General features: G+C 53.1%; 6 protein-coding genes across 6 annotated transcripts; 4 read left to right on the plus strand and 2 right to left on the minus strand.

Annotated features, from left to right (window-relative positions):
• Positions 1 to 260: 260 nt before the first annotated feature.
• On the minus strand, positions 261 to 536 carry CKM354_000404300 (uncharacterized protein; the record flags this gene model as incomplete). Its single annotated transcript, XM_044799267.1, has 1 exon — positions 261 to 536. The coding sequence occupies one exon, from the start codon at positions 534 to 536 to the stop codon at positions 261 to 263; it is 276 nt and encodes a 91-aa protein (XP_044655202.1).
• Positions 537 to 825: 289 nt separating this feature from the next.
• Positions 826 to 3,123, plus strand: CKM354_000404400 (SNARE-binding exocyst subunit SEC6; the record flags this gene model as incomplete). The annotated part of the gene is made up of 1 exon (XM_044799268.1): positions 826 to 3,123. One exon carries the CDS (start codon positions 826 to 828, stop codon positions 3,121 to 3,123), a length of 2,298 nt encoding a protein of 765 aa, XP_044655203.1.
• Positions 3,124 to 3,435: 312 nt separating this feature from the next.
• CKM354_000404500 (tRNA (guanine-N2-)-methyltransferase) lies at positions 3,436 to 5,085 on the plus strand (the record flags this gene model as incomplete). Its single annotated transcript, XM_044799269.1, has 4 exons — positions 3,436 to 3,549; positions 3,706 to 4,795; positions 4,844 to 4,989; positions 5,050 to 5,085. 4 exons carry the CDS (start codon positions 3,436 to 3,438, stop codon positions 5,083 to 5,085), a joined length of 1,386 nt encoding a protein of 461 aa, XP_044655204.1.
• Positions 5,086 to 7,563: 2,478 nt separating this feature from the next.
• On the minus strand, positions 7,564 to 8,591 carry CKM354_000404600 (GTPase-activating protein SEC13; the record flags this gene model as incomplete). Its single annotated transcript, XM_044799270.1, has 3 exons — positions 7,564 to 8,439; positions 8,500 to 8,538; positions 8,589 to 8,591. The coding sequence occupies 3 exons, from the start codon at positions 8,589 to 8,591 to the stop codon at positions 7,564 to 7,566; spliced, it is 918 nt and encodes a 305-aa protein (XP_044655205.1).
• Positions 8,592 to 9,096: 505 nt separating this feature from the next.
• On the plus strand, positions 9,097 to 10,611 carry CKM354_000404700 (uncharacterized protein; the record flags this gene model as incomplete). The annotated part of the gene is made up of 3 exons (XM_044799271.1): positions 9,097 to 10,216; positions 10,277 to 10,483; positions 10,532 to 10,611. 3 exons carry the CDS (start codon positions 9,097 to 9,099, stop codon positions 10,609 to 10,611), a joined length of 1,407 nt encoding a protein of 468 aa, XP_044655206.1.
• A 1,175-nt stretch (positions 10,612 to 11,786) lies between these two features.
• On the plus strand, positions 11,787 to 12,928 carry CKM354_000404800 (homoisocitrate dehydrogenase; the record flags this gene model as incomplete). The annotated part of the gene is made up of 2 exons (XM_044799272.1): positions 11,787 to 11,814; positions 11,868 to 12,928. The coding sequence occupies 2 exons, from the start codon at positions 11,787 to 11,789 to the stop codon at positions 12,926 to 12,928; spliced, it is 1,089 nt and encodes a 362-aa protein (XP_044655207.1).
• Positions 12,929 to 13,108: the final 180 nt, after the last annotated feature.

Raw genomic sequence — 13,108 nt, forward strand, 5'->3', positions numbered from 1 at the left:
GCGTATCTCCATCACATCTCGCTTACAGGTCTGACAAGCTCGATGCCCTCAAGTGGACGTGCTGTCGGCTCCTCGTCCAATTCTGTAGGCGCATGCGGTCGATGGTGCTATGTCCTGACTGCACGCCTTCCAGCCTCTTCTTGCTACCAGATCAAATTCTCCGCATCCATCATGATGTACGTTCCTGCAACGAATCTTGTGGTGTTCGTGACAGTTCTCGATTCCTCCTCAGAACATTCTTCCCGTAGAGCCTTTCGTCTTCAATTTGCTCCCCTCGCATCTCTCGCTCTGCTCTCTACCCAAAATCCAGGATCGGGTCTCCGCAATTCCTTCATTTCCGATGTTGTGAGTGGCTTCTCGACTTCTGCGACATCGACGAGTTCTTTGACTGCGAAAATCTGGCCAGCGACGGATTGTGAGACGGGGTGGTAGACGGTGGTCATGCGCTTCTTGAGGCCGAGCGCGTGCAGTACTCCTGATGTCTTTTTGGGCAGACCAATGGCCGATCGGAGGAGCGTAATGCGGAAATAGGCCATTGTGGAGTGGTTCGTTGTGGTGGTTGTCGTGATCAGTGGTTCAATGGCAACGCCGAGGAGAGACGGAGGTTCGCGACTCCAGCTTCACTCCGCGACCAACTTAGCTCCATGGCATGCTGCGGGCGGACCCCCGTCCGACCATGACACAACACTGAACACGAGACACGCGACAACAGTGGCATAGGGCCTACGCTCCGAGTGTCTCAACCGAATCATCCAGTTCAGTCGCGACTCCAGCATCATCACTTAGGCGGAGCCACCGCGACGGCACCTCCAAGCCCCAGCCATCATGAACGACCCGCCGCCTATCGAGAACCCAACACTACGCCTGGCCGAGCTGTTGCGCAATCCCGACGATTTGGACAAGCTACCCTCATTACGACAAGAATTCACGCGCAAGAAGTCCACCATCGACGCCCAGCTCAAGCATGGCCTCTCCGAGCAGCTCCAGATCACCCAGCAGGGCATGTCGTCGATTCAGACAGGCCAGCACACCGTGCAGCTTATAAAAGAGGAGATGATGAAGATTGACAAGCTCTGCGCTGAAGCCCAAGGCATGATTGAAGACTTTCCCGAGATCAACAAAATGAGCATCATGCAGCGCAACTTCGCCGCAGTGGAAGACATGAAGGAGAAGATCAAGTCGTTTGGCAGAGAACTGCAGGTACTGGAAGAGCTGTTGCGAGAAGATGATGACGATTTGGAAACACAGCCGAATCTGCTAGCCATTCACGCCGGTCTGTCCGAGCTGAGGGACGTGAGAGATCGTGCCATGGATCAAGTCAAGGGACATGCCGAGGGAGAGTCGGGACTGGAACTGATCGAGAATTTGCCTTTGGAGAGCGGCGTCACCTTGAGAGACCACTTTGCGAAGCTGGATGATGTGGTGGAGTGGTTCGACGAGCATGTGGGACAAGCTTGCATCAATCTGATTGGGCTTGTGCAAGCAGGCAATAATGGGCTGGTCGTGAGACTGGGACTTGTGATTGAGGAAGAGGAGAAGAAAGATCGACAGACAAAGGCTTTGCAAGATGCGCAAAGAGAGTTTCAAGACGTGGCGCAGAGATTCAAGAGCATCAATGTGGGACAGAGAGAGCTTCGAGGTTACAAGAAGAAATTCCTACAGGCCATCGAATACAGCGCAGCCGCACAATTCGACCAGGTCAAGCAGGCCTTTGACGAGGATCCAGAAAAACTCGAGAAGGCGTGCAGATGGTACTTCAACGATTTGAACACTGTCAAGCTGGGAATGCAGGACCTCATGCCAAAGAAGTGGAAGATCTTCAAAACGTATTGCAACATTTATCACAACCTCATGCACGACTTCCTCGTGGCACGTTTGGACGACAGCAACATCACACCTGTACACATGCTCGCGATTCTCAATTGGGTGGAGAAGTACTATAGCAAGATGGCCCGGCTGGGGATCAAGCAAGAGGAGCTCAAGCCTCACGTCATCGATGAACGTGAGACGGAGCTGGTGCGAGACTACCGTAATCTCATCACAAAGGCCGTCGAGCAATGGATGGATCGCATGGCAACATCCGATCGACGCACGTTCGTCTCTAGAGAAGAGGGCAGCTTGGATCAGGACGCCAACGAACACCTCCACACGAAGACGTTGGGAGACATGTGGACTATGCTTCGCGAGCAGCTATCGGTTGCAGAGTCATCCGGTCGTCCAGATGTTGTGGAGGGTGTGGTGGACGCTATGATGCGTGCTCTGCGGGAGAGACAGCAAATGTGGCAACGACTTATCGATGATGAATTCCGCAAGATCGAGAACGCGCCAGACCCAACAGCTCTCGAGGGTGTCGGTACATTCCAGGAATGGCTTGTTGCTATTGCCAACGATCAGATCGCCAATATCGATGAGGACTCTGGCAGTGTCTCGTTCTTGACACGATTCAAGCAGGACTACGAGCCCTTGGTCAGTCCCGCATATGCCGTAACAAGCACCGCCGATCACGAGTCTCTGATCAATGGATACGTTGATCTGGCCACGCACTGCATGTCCATATTCGCAGCAGTCATCTTTGCGACAGATATCAGACCGGTGCTCACGGAGTTCTTCACACCCGTATGGTACGGGAAAAAGACCATGGCTTCCATCACCACAACCTTCGAAGATTACCTCAAGGATTTTACTGGCATCCTTCATCCTTCGCTTCAAGACATCTTCGTCGAGGAGCTCTCGGATGCTCTACTTGTGCGCTATCTCTCCAGTGTGCGAAACAAGGGCGTCAAGTTCAGACGATCCGATCCATTTACCGAGAAGATCAAGGAGGATGTTGTTACTGTCTTTAACTTCTTCAATCAGCATCCGGATATATTCGAAGTGATCAAGGATAAATGGAGAGTCATTTCATCATTTGGAGATTTGTTGAGTGCAGAGAAGGGGCCCGGTGTCGTGAGAGCATTTGAAAATATGAAGAACTCATATTGGGATGTGCAGATTGGCTGGGTTGAGGCGGTCTTGAGGAGTAGAGACGATTATGGTCGAGATATGCTGAGTGGTGTGAAGAGCGCGGCTGCTGCGTGGAACGGCGAGAGAGGAGTAGAAACGGTCATGAGCAAGGTCAAATGAAGGAAGAAGCGGATGGGAGAGGCATTGGTCTTTGATTGTTCCCAGCGAGGAGTTTGGGCGTATATTGTTGTACAGGCAGGACGTGGTACCCAGCCTATTTTATCCGATGCAACCTGTATATGCTCCACGATTGCAGCATGTCATTTCACTTGGTTTGCGCTTGTCATTTTACCTGCCCAGCTTTCTTTCTGTCCCAGATCGTGCTGACTCATGCGCAAGCGGGATGGAAACATCCCTCAACACGGCTTTTTCGAGCATGACTGAACTTGCAACACTCGAACAATCGCAGCACAAGTTGTCACGTAAGCCACGATGGACTACCTCATCCGCTACAGACAGATGCATGAAACCTTTCGACAGCCGGAGACAGACGCGTTGGCAGAGCTCAACGGCTTCACCATAGATTGGATCTCGTACTCAAACGACGTAGGTAAATATCCGACAGGTAGGCGAAGGGCAGCTGTGCACCCGTAACATGTTCTCGGGCTACTTCGTGTCTGGAGTTTTGCCACAAGGTCGGTACTCTCACAGTTGCCTTTCGCCTACGTGGCATGGCTGAATTATCTGCTCACTCTGCCTTAGTCTCCATTCGCGATCGTTCGTTTTCCAGACAATATCGACCCTTTGATTGCAGCTCAAGCACTTACATCCCGCTCGATACTAATATGGAGCGTGCATGAGTTATGGGGCGATGGCAAAGACTATCCAGAATTGCATGCTGATATCCGCACACGGAGCTCACATCTGTGGCCTTCATATCGAGCACCTTCGTTCCGTTTTGTTTGTGATAGCCACCGCCACAGTCGTCCGACATCCGAACAACGGGCCACTTTTGAGAAACTCGACTACCTAGACTTCCAAGGCCCCATCCGAATGAAAGACCCAGACCACCTGTTCACGATCTTCGAGGATTACGATTTGCACACCAAAATTCCTAAGCGTGTCTGCTTTGGTCGAATGCTTGCCGAAAGCAATGGCAAAGCGGTAATCAAGTACAATCTCAAAAAGCGAAAGTACATTGCAACTACATCCATGGATGCGGAATTGTCCCTTATTACTGCTAACATTGCTCTCTGCCGTCCCGGAACTCTCGCATATGATCCCTTCATGGGCACGGGATCTTTCCCTCTCGCAGCGGCACACTTTGGCTCGACTGTCTTCGGTTCTGATCTGGACGGGAGAAGTATTCGAGGGAAGAAAAGCCGGAATGTTGCGGCCAACTTTGAGCAGTATGGCACTTCTGCCAACTATCTCGATGGTTTTGCTGCCGACCTTACGCACACGCCATTGCGGAAGCAGAGAGTGTTGAATGCTATCATTTGCGATCCTCCGTATGGTGTGAGAGAAGGATTAAAGGTGCTTGGCTCGACACGGGATTATCTTCAGCAGGAAGTTGTCCTCCGGGATGGTACTTTGGCACATCTCAAGGATGATTACATCCCTCCGAGGAAACCTTACAGCTTTTTGAGAATGCTCGATGATATCCTAGATTTCAGCAGCGAGATGTTGGTCGATGGCGGGAGGCTCAGCATGTGGATGCCTGTTGCTGGGTCCAGCGAAGAAGAAGTCAATGGCGAGGAAGCTCAAAACGACACCCAGGTGGAAGAGTACGCAACGCCACAACATCCTGCACTGCAGCTTGTGAGCCAGTGCAGACAAGACTTCAACAAGTGTAAGTGTTGCTGTCGCGATCACCCGACCCTTGACTGACAACCCCCAGGGTCCCGACGTTTACTTACCTACAAACGGCTTGAGGATGCGGACATCGACACTCAAGCCGCAGCCGCATACCAAATGCAGAGATTGAAGATACAAGCGGGCGACACTGATGGCACCGCTGACGACCTCAATGATTTCCGGAGAAAGGTCCGCCATCTTGCCCCCTCACTGCATGCCATGTCTGCTTCTATACTGATCCCCCAATAGTACTTCCAAGGCTTCCGCGAACCCGTCAAGACATGATCACCAGCGACACCTCATCCCATGGCGCATCACCTCGATCGTGCAGAGTTTCACCCTCTTGGCTTCTTCACGATCGCGCACTACAGAGCACTAGCCACCTGACGAACGAAGCAATCTTGCCACCAAAATCGAGCCACGTCGTCAACTAGAAATCCGTCTATTACCGTTGTCCCCGTGTCGAGGGCAAACGGCAGCCGTCTTTCTGTGCCTCACTTACGACCACGAACCTTGTAGCATACGTGCCTTGGCATAATGGACCCCGTGAGCATGGATTCGAACAGTCATAACCAAGTTTTTAGGGTACTCTCGTATTCAACATCGCGATGAACGAATGGGCTGTGCGTCGTCGTCGAGGCTGTGCTTTTGGTGCCTGAAACTTGAACGACTGCTTCAAGAGTGTGGTCGACGTTGGCCAAGAGGATAGTTGTTGCAGAAGCCTAGCGAGGGGCAGAGGCGTTCGTTGACAGGACCCTGGGCGACGTCAATCTGCGTTTGAATGACTCGGGAGATTCTCCGAACTTTTAGTAGAAGTTGGATGCAGAGTGCTCTTGCTGGTCGTCCGCAAAACCCATCTAGCGAGTGGACAAACAGTAGTATCGTATAGAACCATCAACGACCCTTGACTTCGACACAATGAGCTATGCAAATGAGAAACAATCTCTCTCAAAGACTTTTTCATTTTCGATGCTTTCCAAGCAAGATTACCACAATTACTATACTACTTTTCATTACCGTTGCCATAGAGATCCAGATGCTATCCCAGTTTTGATTACCAGTAGATTAACTTCCTTTTTTTCCGAGCATACTTATTAAACCTTTCAATCTTTTCCATGAAATTCATAAGCCGTATTCGCCAATTTTTGAGGTCGCCCTCGGTTCCATCTAGCGCCGTCCTAAACAAAGATGTACAAAGTGTGCCGTGACGCCGGGTGATGCTGTAATAATTTTGCGACTCATTCAAAAAAGCCTCGCGGGAAAGTTCTTTAGCCCTTCGAATGCCATCGCCTATGACCTGGCCGCATGTGGTCCGCCACAGATGGGCTCAAAGTATCAGCACCGCCAGCAGTAGCAACGTTGCTCGTCATAGTCAGATCAGAGCGTCGAACTACATCGGCACTATATCCGCGGTGGTCCAGCCCAGGTCTCTTCTGTCTGAAGCGCTCCACGGGATCGTGCCGCCTTGTGGCAACAGGACTATTTGCTCGGCTAGTTGCGCGACTTCCAGAACGGCTGTTTCCGTAGAGACTGTTGGATGAAGAAGACTCCCCTCGATCATGATGGCGTCTGTGCTCGTGGTACAGCCTACGAGAAGTATCTTTGGCAGTCTCGCTGATTGCTGCTGGAGGCGCATCTCGCGAGTAAGACTTTGGTCGGCTAGGTACGACGGATTTCCTGCTTCGGGATGGAGGGCTTTCATCGAAGAAGCGGACGTCTTTGCGTGGAGAGTGCATCGGAGTGGTGCGAGCGGACCTGTAGCCGTAGTCGTCGTCTCGGTATCGCCTTCGTGACCGTGAGCGTCGGCGGGATGGGGATCGTCGCCGCGATCTTCTATCGTCATCGTGGTCGCGGTCGCGAATCCGAAGTCGGCTCAGGTCCGGAAGTATTTGTGGTGCTGGTTCTGGCGGCAGTGATGTGATGATGTTGGGATACACCATTGAAGTCCGCATTTTGGTGATGTGCTCTCGCAGCTGTGCCAGATGATATAGCTGTGGATTTGTGGTGATGGCCTGCTTGGCGAAGACTTGAGAGACGAGGTGGCGAACCAGCCTATATACGCTTCTGGCCCCAAGTGACAAGAAACGTGATGCCGGAACAGCACGATGCCTATATGGCGTGCTCCCTGCGGTTGACGCGAGTTTCCGCGTCGACGGCGCCGGTCTAGGCGTGTTGGTTGTTTAGGTAATGTCGCGATTTAGAAGACGTTGGGATTCGCGCCTTCCGCGATCTACTGGGAACGTCCTGGTGGATGAAGGTGTTTGGGCATCTGCAAGGGTCTGCGCGGTGCTGCGACAATGTTAAAACCAAAGGATCTTCCGAAGTTGGTCGCAGAGGCAGACGGAGACGCACTTTTTGGGAGCTTGCATGGTGCAGCTGCTGTACTGCGGCGTTGCACTGTATCGTTGGTATGTTTCCTACATGTGTTTCCTGCTGCTCAGAAGGGGTCATGGCTGGGATGACAGCGGATGTTCCTCCACGGCCCTGCTTACTTGCGCGATGCCGAGCGCTCCGCCGCGATGGCTCTGACTTGTGACAGACTCAATCGAGAACAGCTGTCAACACGGCCACGATGTGTGCACGCGCCACAAGCTGTCCCATTCAATTTCTCTGCCGCGACTTCATCGAACAATGTCTCCAGTGCCGCATGCATTTTCCATTTCGTCTTGTTGCGACATTTCGCCTTCACTTTGGCTCCGTGGTCACATCTCCGCAAAGCATTATACCATGACTGTCGGAGATGGTCCGTATGGAGGCATCGCATTACTCCTCAATAGTCTTCACAACTTCCCAGCCGCCCTTCAGCTTCTCCTTCCACAGACTCACCCGATTGTCACCGCAGGAGACCGCCAGCACATTGCCCGCCATGCTCCAGCTCACGCGCCAGACTACCACATCCAAGTTCAGCTCCTCGCTCTTCCAGGCATTTGGATCACTGATTTCCGAGCCAGCGGGCAGTGTCCATATGCGCACAGTGTGGTCCTGCGATGCGCTTGCAATGTATGACTTGGACAGCGGTGTAGGCGACCATGCCACATCTCTCACCCAATCTTGATGTCCCTGCAGAGTTGTGATGTTGTCGTAGCTCTGCGTCGTGGCATTGAATGACCAGATCTTGACGAGGTTGTCTGAGCCGCCTGTGACGAACCTCCGCACTGGGGCGGGATTTTGCCCAGGCGCTTGAGCGCTGGTAAGCTGGCCAGGGAGTATCGCTGGGCTCCACGAAATCGAGTTGACGCCGAGACCGTGCGCGGGGAAGATGGTGTGGGTGAAGGCGTTATTCTCGAATGTCAGAATGGACACGTTCCCATCACTGCTCGCCGCAGCCAGATGACATCCAGTTTCGGGAGGTGACCAGGCTACGAGGTTGACGGACGCCGTGTGGTGTGTGAACTCATAGATGCGCTGCCACTGGTTGTTCTGTTCGCGCCAGATCAAGATGCGGCCGTCGTACGAACATGAGGCGAGAATCGTGCCGAACTTTGGATGTGCCCAAGCTACTCCCCACACTGCCCCTTCGTGCCCCTTCAAAGTTTCCGTCAATCGGTGCTGATCGCCCTCAATCTCGAAGATTTTGATCGTTTTGTCGGAGGAGCAGGTGGCAAGGCGTCTGCCATAGTAGTCGAGAACGGCATCGTGCTATCACGTCGACCGTCAGCTAAAAGGAGCTGTGAGACGCATGTTCGAGGCGAAACGTACTATCATATCATCGTGGCCTGAATTGGAGATGACTTGAGTCTGGAACTGTCGTCAGCTGATGCAGGATTGTGGATGCAGACGCCCGGTACCATTTTGACTGTACTTTCCACGCTGTCAGTCTGGGGACGACGTGTTCAAGGATTGCTGTGTGAGAGAAAGCTGTGGTGTTTGTTTGGAGCAGCCCACAGCGAGACATGGAAACATGTCCTTGGTCCCTGACGGATCGGCGTCGGCGCAACGATCTTCCGCTCTTGCTGAAGTCACACGGCTTGCACATGAAAGAGGAGTGAACCATTGCCGGTTTGTGCAGCGCCTTACCTGGCATTTCCAGAACGATACAATAGACTGAGTGCAGAGCTACGCCGAATCAGCCTAGTCTTGCTCGCCTCCGTAGAGTGGTCACCACGCGCAAAGCAAAGCCCACGCGCCGCTCGACCCGCACAACATCCCGCCTCGGCCTTTGCTTCTTACTTCCCGAGGTGCTTGCCTTCGTCCGATGACAAGCCGTGATCAATCTCACAAGACAATCGTCACGATGCTCTTCTGCTCTCTCCCTCTCTCTTCCCCTTAGTATACACTATCACGAAGCTTTCTGATATGGCAGCGGCAGAGTGCGGGCCCTCAAACGGCCTGCAGCGCTTCAAGCAGCACACGGACGTCGACCGCACGCTACAGCAAGATCGTCTCGCCGCACGCAACCACCCGGCTCAAGGCTTCCGATCTGCAAATCCGAATGCTCGTCTTCTCGATCCAGAATTCGAGGCGTTTCAAGCTGGGGTGGAGTTGCCACTGCACGACCAAGTTGCTTTCCAACAGCATGCGAACTTTGGCGGGCCTTCGCAAGTGCCAACATGGGCGGCCGACTTCCAGCGCATGTCCATAACGCAACCACCTGCGCTCCAGCAACAGAACTTCAATCCTCAGCCAAGTACGGCAAATTGGGCTCAAGGCTTCCAGCAGCACATCGCACAGGCTGCGCCACGACAGCAGAACTCTTCGCCTTCGCCTCAGGCCTTCCAGCAGCGGGCACGATACGGTCTCACCGGCTTTCAAAGCCAATTCGCTCAGCCCAATTATGTCGCGCCTACGTATCAGTCGAAGGGCAAAGCCCCGGTCCAAGCCGAGCAGTTTGATGAAGCTGCCTTCACCGCTGCCTTCGATCAAGCGCACGACGACCTAATGGCGGATGCAGCCGACGCAGAAGCCACAAAGCAGGAACAGGAGCAGACCCCCAGTGCACAGGAGCTGTTGGACGAGCTAGAGGCGGAGAAGTTCGAGGCAGCAGTGGAAGAAGCCGCCACAAACATACTGAAGGAAGATGGCCACGACTTGGATATCGAGGAGATGCACCCTATGGCAAGCATGCATGGCGCCGATATCGAGTATGAAACGATGCATGCGCCGATGGAAGAGCAACAAGAGCAGATCAACCAGATCAACGACGACGATGCATTAGCAGCCACGGCGGAAGAGCTATTGGAAAAAGTCAAGCACAACCAGTCGGACAAGTTCAAGAACAGTCAATTCCTGGCCTTGATGCGAAGGCTGAAGGATCGCGAAGTGAAGGTAGAAGGCGATAAGATGGTTGAGACTGTCAGTCCCTCCCTCAGCTCTGGTTCTACAAGCACCCTTTCGAGCACACCAGTCACTCCTCCAACCCATGATTTGCACCACTACCCTGCCTACGTTGCTGGTCATGAGTGGGACCATTGGGAGAGTCCGTATTGACAGCGCTAACCTCGTGAGTAGACAAATACCACTTCCGCACAAACGGCAGACGCGACGCTAAATGCCTCTAGCATTGACACTGAGCATACCATTCCCGGTCCAGCGCAAGCTTCGACATTCCCAGTCGACACGCGGCCTCCGGATTATGGAATCCCGCATGCCGAGCAGGATCACGACATGGGAAGAGTGGATCCAAGAGACGGCCAGGAAGTTGTCGACTTGCTGAATGAGCGTGGCCCAATCACAGACGATATGGGTGAGTTCGACTCTCCTTCGTAAAAGACGCTTGTCTGATCGAGACAAGCGCCCAACGGCAGCACATCTTTGTCCGACATGCTCTATGGTCAAAAGGGAACACTGAACTTCAGCTCCTTTACGCCTTGATCTGCAAGAGCGCGTGCTGAGCGTGTCTCAGAGTACGATCCCTCCTTCTCCGAGTCTTACGCGAGCGCCTCTCCGCATTGGACGCCGTTCTGACAGACGATGGCTATAGATTCGGAGTACATGATGACCTCCGCTTTATATCAACCATGAGCAAGGCGGTGTCACGGGCCTGACGAAAGCTTGCAGAGCCAATGAACCATCAATATACTCCATGGCCGAACGCGTACACGCATAAAATGGCTGCCGGCTGCTTTTTCAAGCACGATTTGGACAAGGAACAACCAGCTTGAGCTAGAGCGACACACGAGAAGAATATGACTGACGAGCGATGATGAAGGGATGCCATCAGTGGCAAACAACCTCGGCGACCAACATTATAATTTATATACTGTGCAGAGTGCACTATGGCCACGCGCGAATGATGGCGGGATTGAAGAAGTAAATGCCCCTAAAGAGTGGTGGACAATGCCATTTAGGGACTAGGATGAGACAGAATCGCCCTTTACTTTCTACTATGAGAGGAGCTGGTGACTTCGGCTAGCACGACATGTTGAGAACGCGCCACCAGGACTGGCAGCGGTGGAGGAGGCATCAAGGATATAGTCGACGCTATATTTTGGAACAGCTAGCGTCTTTGCCCTACAAGACCAAAGACACACTTCGCGTCAACCGAAAAGCATGTCTGTTGAGAGCATAGCAAGGAACAGCAGACTTTGCTTGCGGACTCCGACTGATATATCCAGCACCTCCGACGAAGCCACTTCCGCCACGGCCGTGGCCACCTCGCCCTAAGTTCAAACTCGACCTACTGGCGTCTTTGAGCCCCCCACCAATGTCTCCATCAAAGGCAGTCTTGCCAGGCATCGCCATCACCGCATGAGCAATCTGAGAACTAGCGTTCGATGCAGAGAACTAGTCATTGTGAGGACAATGGTGGTGGTCACAGCAGCATCTAAGTAGGGCCAGTAATCTTTAGCTGTGGAAATCCAATGATTCCCTTCGCTTGAATGATTGTGATACTCGATACCTCGTTCCGTGTGATATCACATGCTCTCTACCAACGTTGTTGGAGATATAAGTTGCACCTACTAGTTCTTGAACGGCGCCGATGTCGGAACCATCGGCATTGGAGGTGAGGAATTTCTGGAGAGCTCTCCATCCACAACATAGCTCCAATGGCTGCTGCAAGGACTCTGCGTATAGGTGTGTACAATCCCTGGCCATGATAGCCATATCTCCCTGACAGTCCATTCAAGGCCTCATTCCTGGCGACGGCATTGGCCGTGAGGTGATTCCCGCTGGCCGCCGACTGCTGGAAGCCCTCCCAACCTCGCTCGGCCTCAAGTTCTCCTTTGTGGATCTCGATGCCGGCTTCGAGACTTTCAAGCAGACGGGCGTCGCGCTGCCAGACAAGACTGTCGAGACGCTGAAGAAGGAGTGCGATGGCGCGTTGTTCGGCGCCGTGAGCTCACCTACCACGCCCACCAAGGGCTACTCCTCCCCCATCGTCGCTCTCCGCAAGAAACTCGACCTCTACGCGAACGTCCGCCCCGTCAAATCCGTCACACCGACCGCCGCTTTCCCAGACCCCATCGACCTCGTTATCGTGCGCGAGAATACCGAGGATCTGTACGTGAAAGAGGAAAAGACGTACGATGGCCCCAATGGCAAAGTCGCCGAGGCTATCAAGCGTATCAGCGAGCACGCTTCATCGAGAATCGCGACAATGGCCGGTGAAATCGCCCTTCGTCGCCAGAATATTCGCGACAAGACCGGAAATGCATCAGGACAAAAGAGCATGGTGACCATCACGCACAAATCCAACGTGCTATCTCAAACCGACGGCCTCTTCCGCAGCACGGCGCGCAAAGCTCTCGAGCAAAGCAAATTCGCTTCTGCAGGTGTCGCAATTGACGAGCAAATCGTTGACTCTATGGTCTACAAACTCTTCCGCGAACCTTCTACCTACGATGTCATCGTTGCGCCGAACCTTTACGGTGATATCCTTTCTGACGGCGCTGCTGCGCTTGTGGGATCTCTGGGTCTTGTACCTTCTGCCAACGTGGGAGATGGCTTCGCGATTGGTGAGCCTTGCCATGGTTCTGCGCCTGATATCCAGGGCAAGGGTATTGCGAACCCAATTGCTACGTTGAGGAGTGTGGCTCTCATGTTGGAGTTTTTGAATGAGGAGGAGGCTGCCGCAAAGATCTACCAGGCTGTGGATGGTAACCTTGCCGATGGCAAGTTGCTGAGCCCGGATATGGGCGGAAGTGCCAAGACTGATGAGGTGTTGAACGATATCCTGAGAAGGTTGTAGAGGGCGAAGTGGATACTTCGTTGATGCGAATACTGTGGAATTAGAGCCAAGACAATCTGCCGATGGAAAATAGGTCCCGTATGAGCGCCATTGATATATCCCAAGGCTGCTGATAATACACAAGATACCCAGTACTGCTCATACTATGGGCGAGCTGATTTTCTCTTTTTGATACAATTC

The sequence above is a fragment of the Cercospora kikuchii genome (assembly GCF_019650295.1).
Source record: "Cercospora kikuchii DNA, contig_00002, whole genome shotgun sequence".
In the NCBI taxonomy this organism is placed as follows: domain Eukaryota; kingdom Fungi; phylum Ascomycota; class Dothideomycetes; order Mycosphaerellales; family Mycosphaerellaceae; genus Cercospora; species Cercospora kikuchii.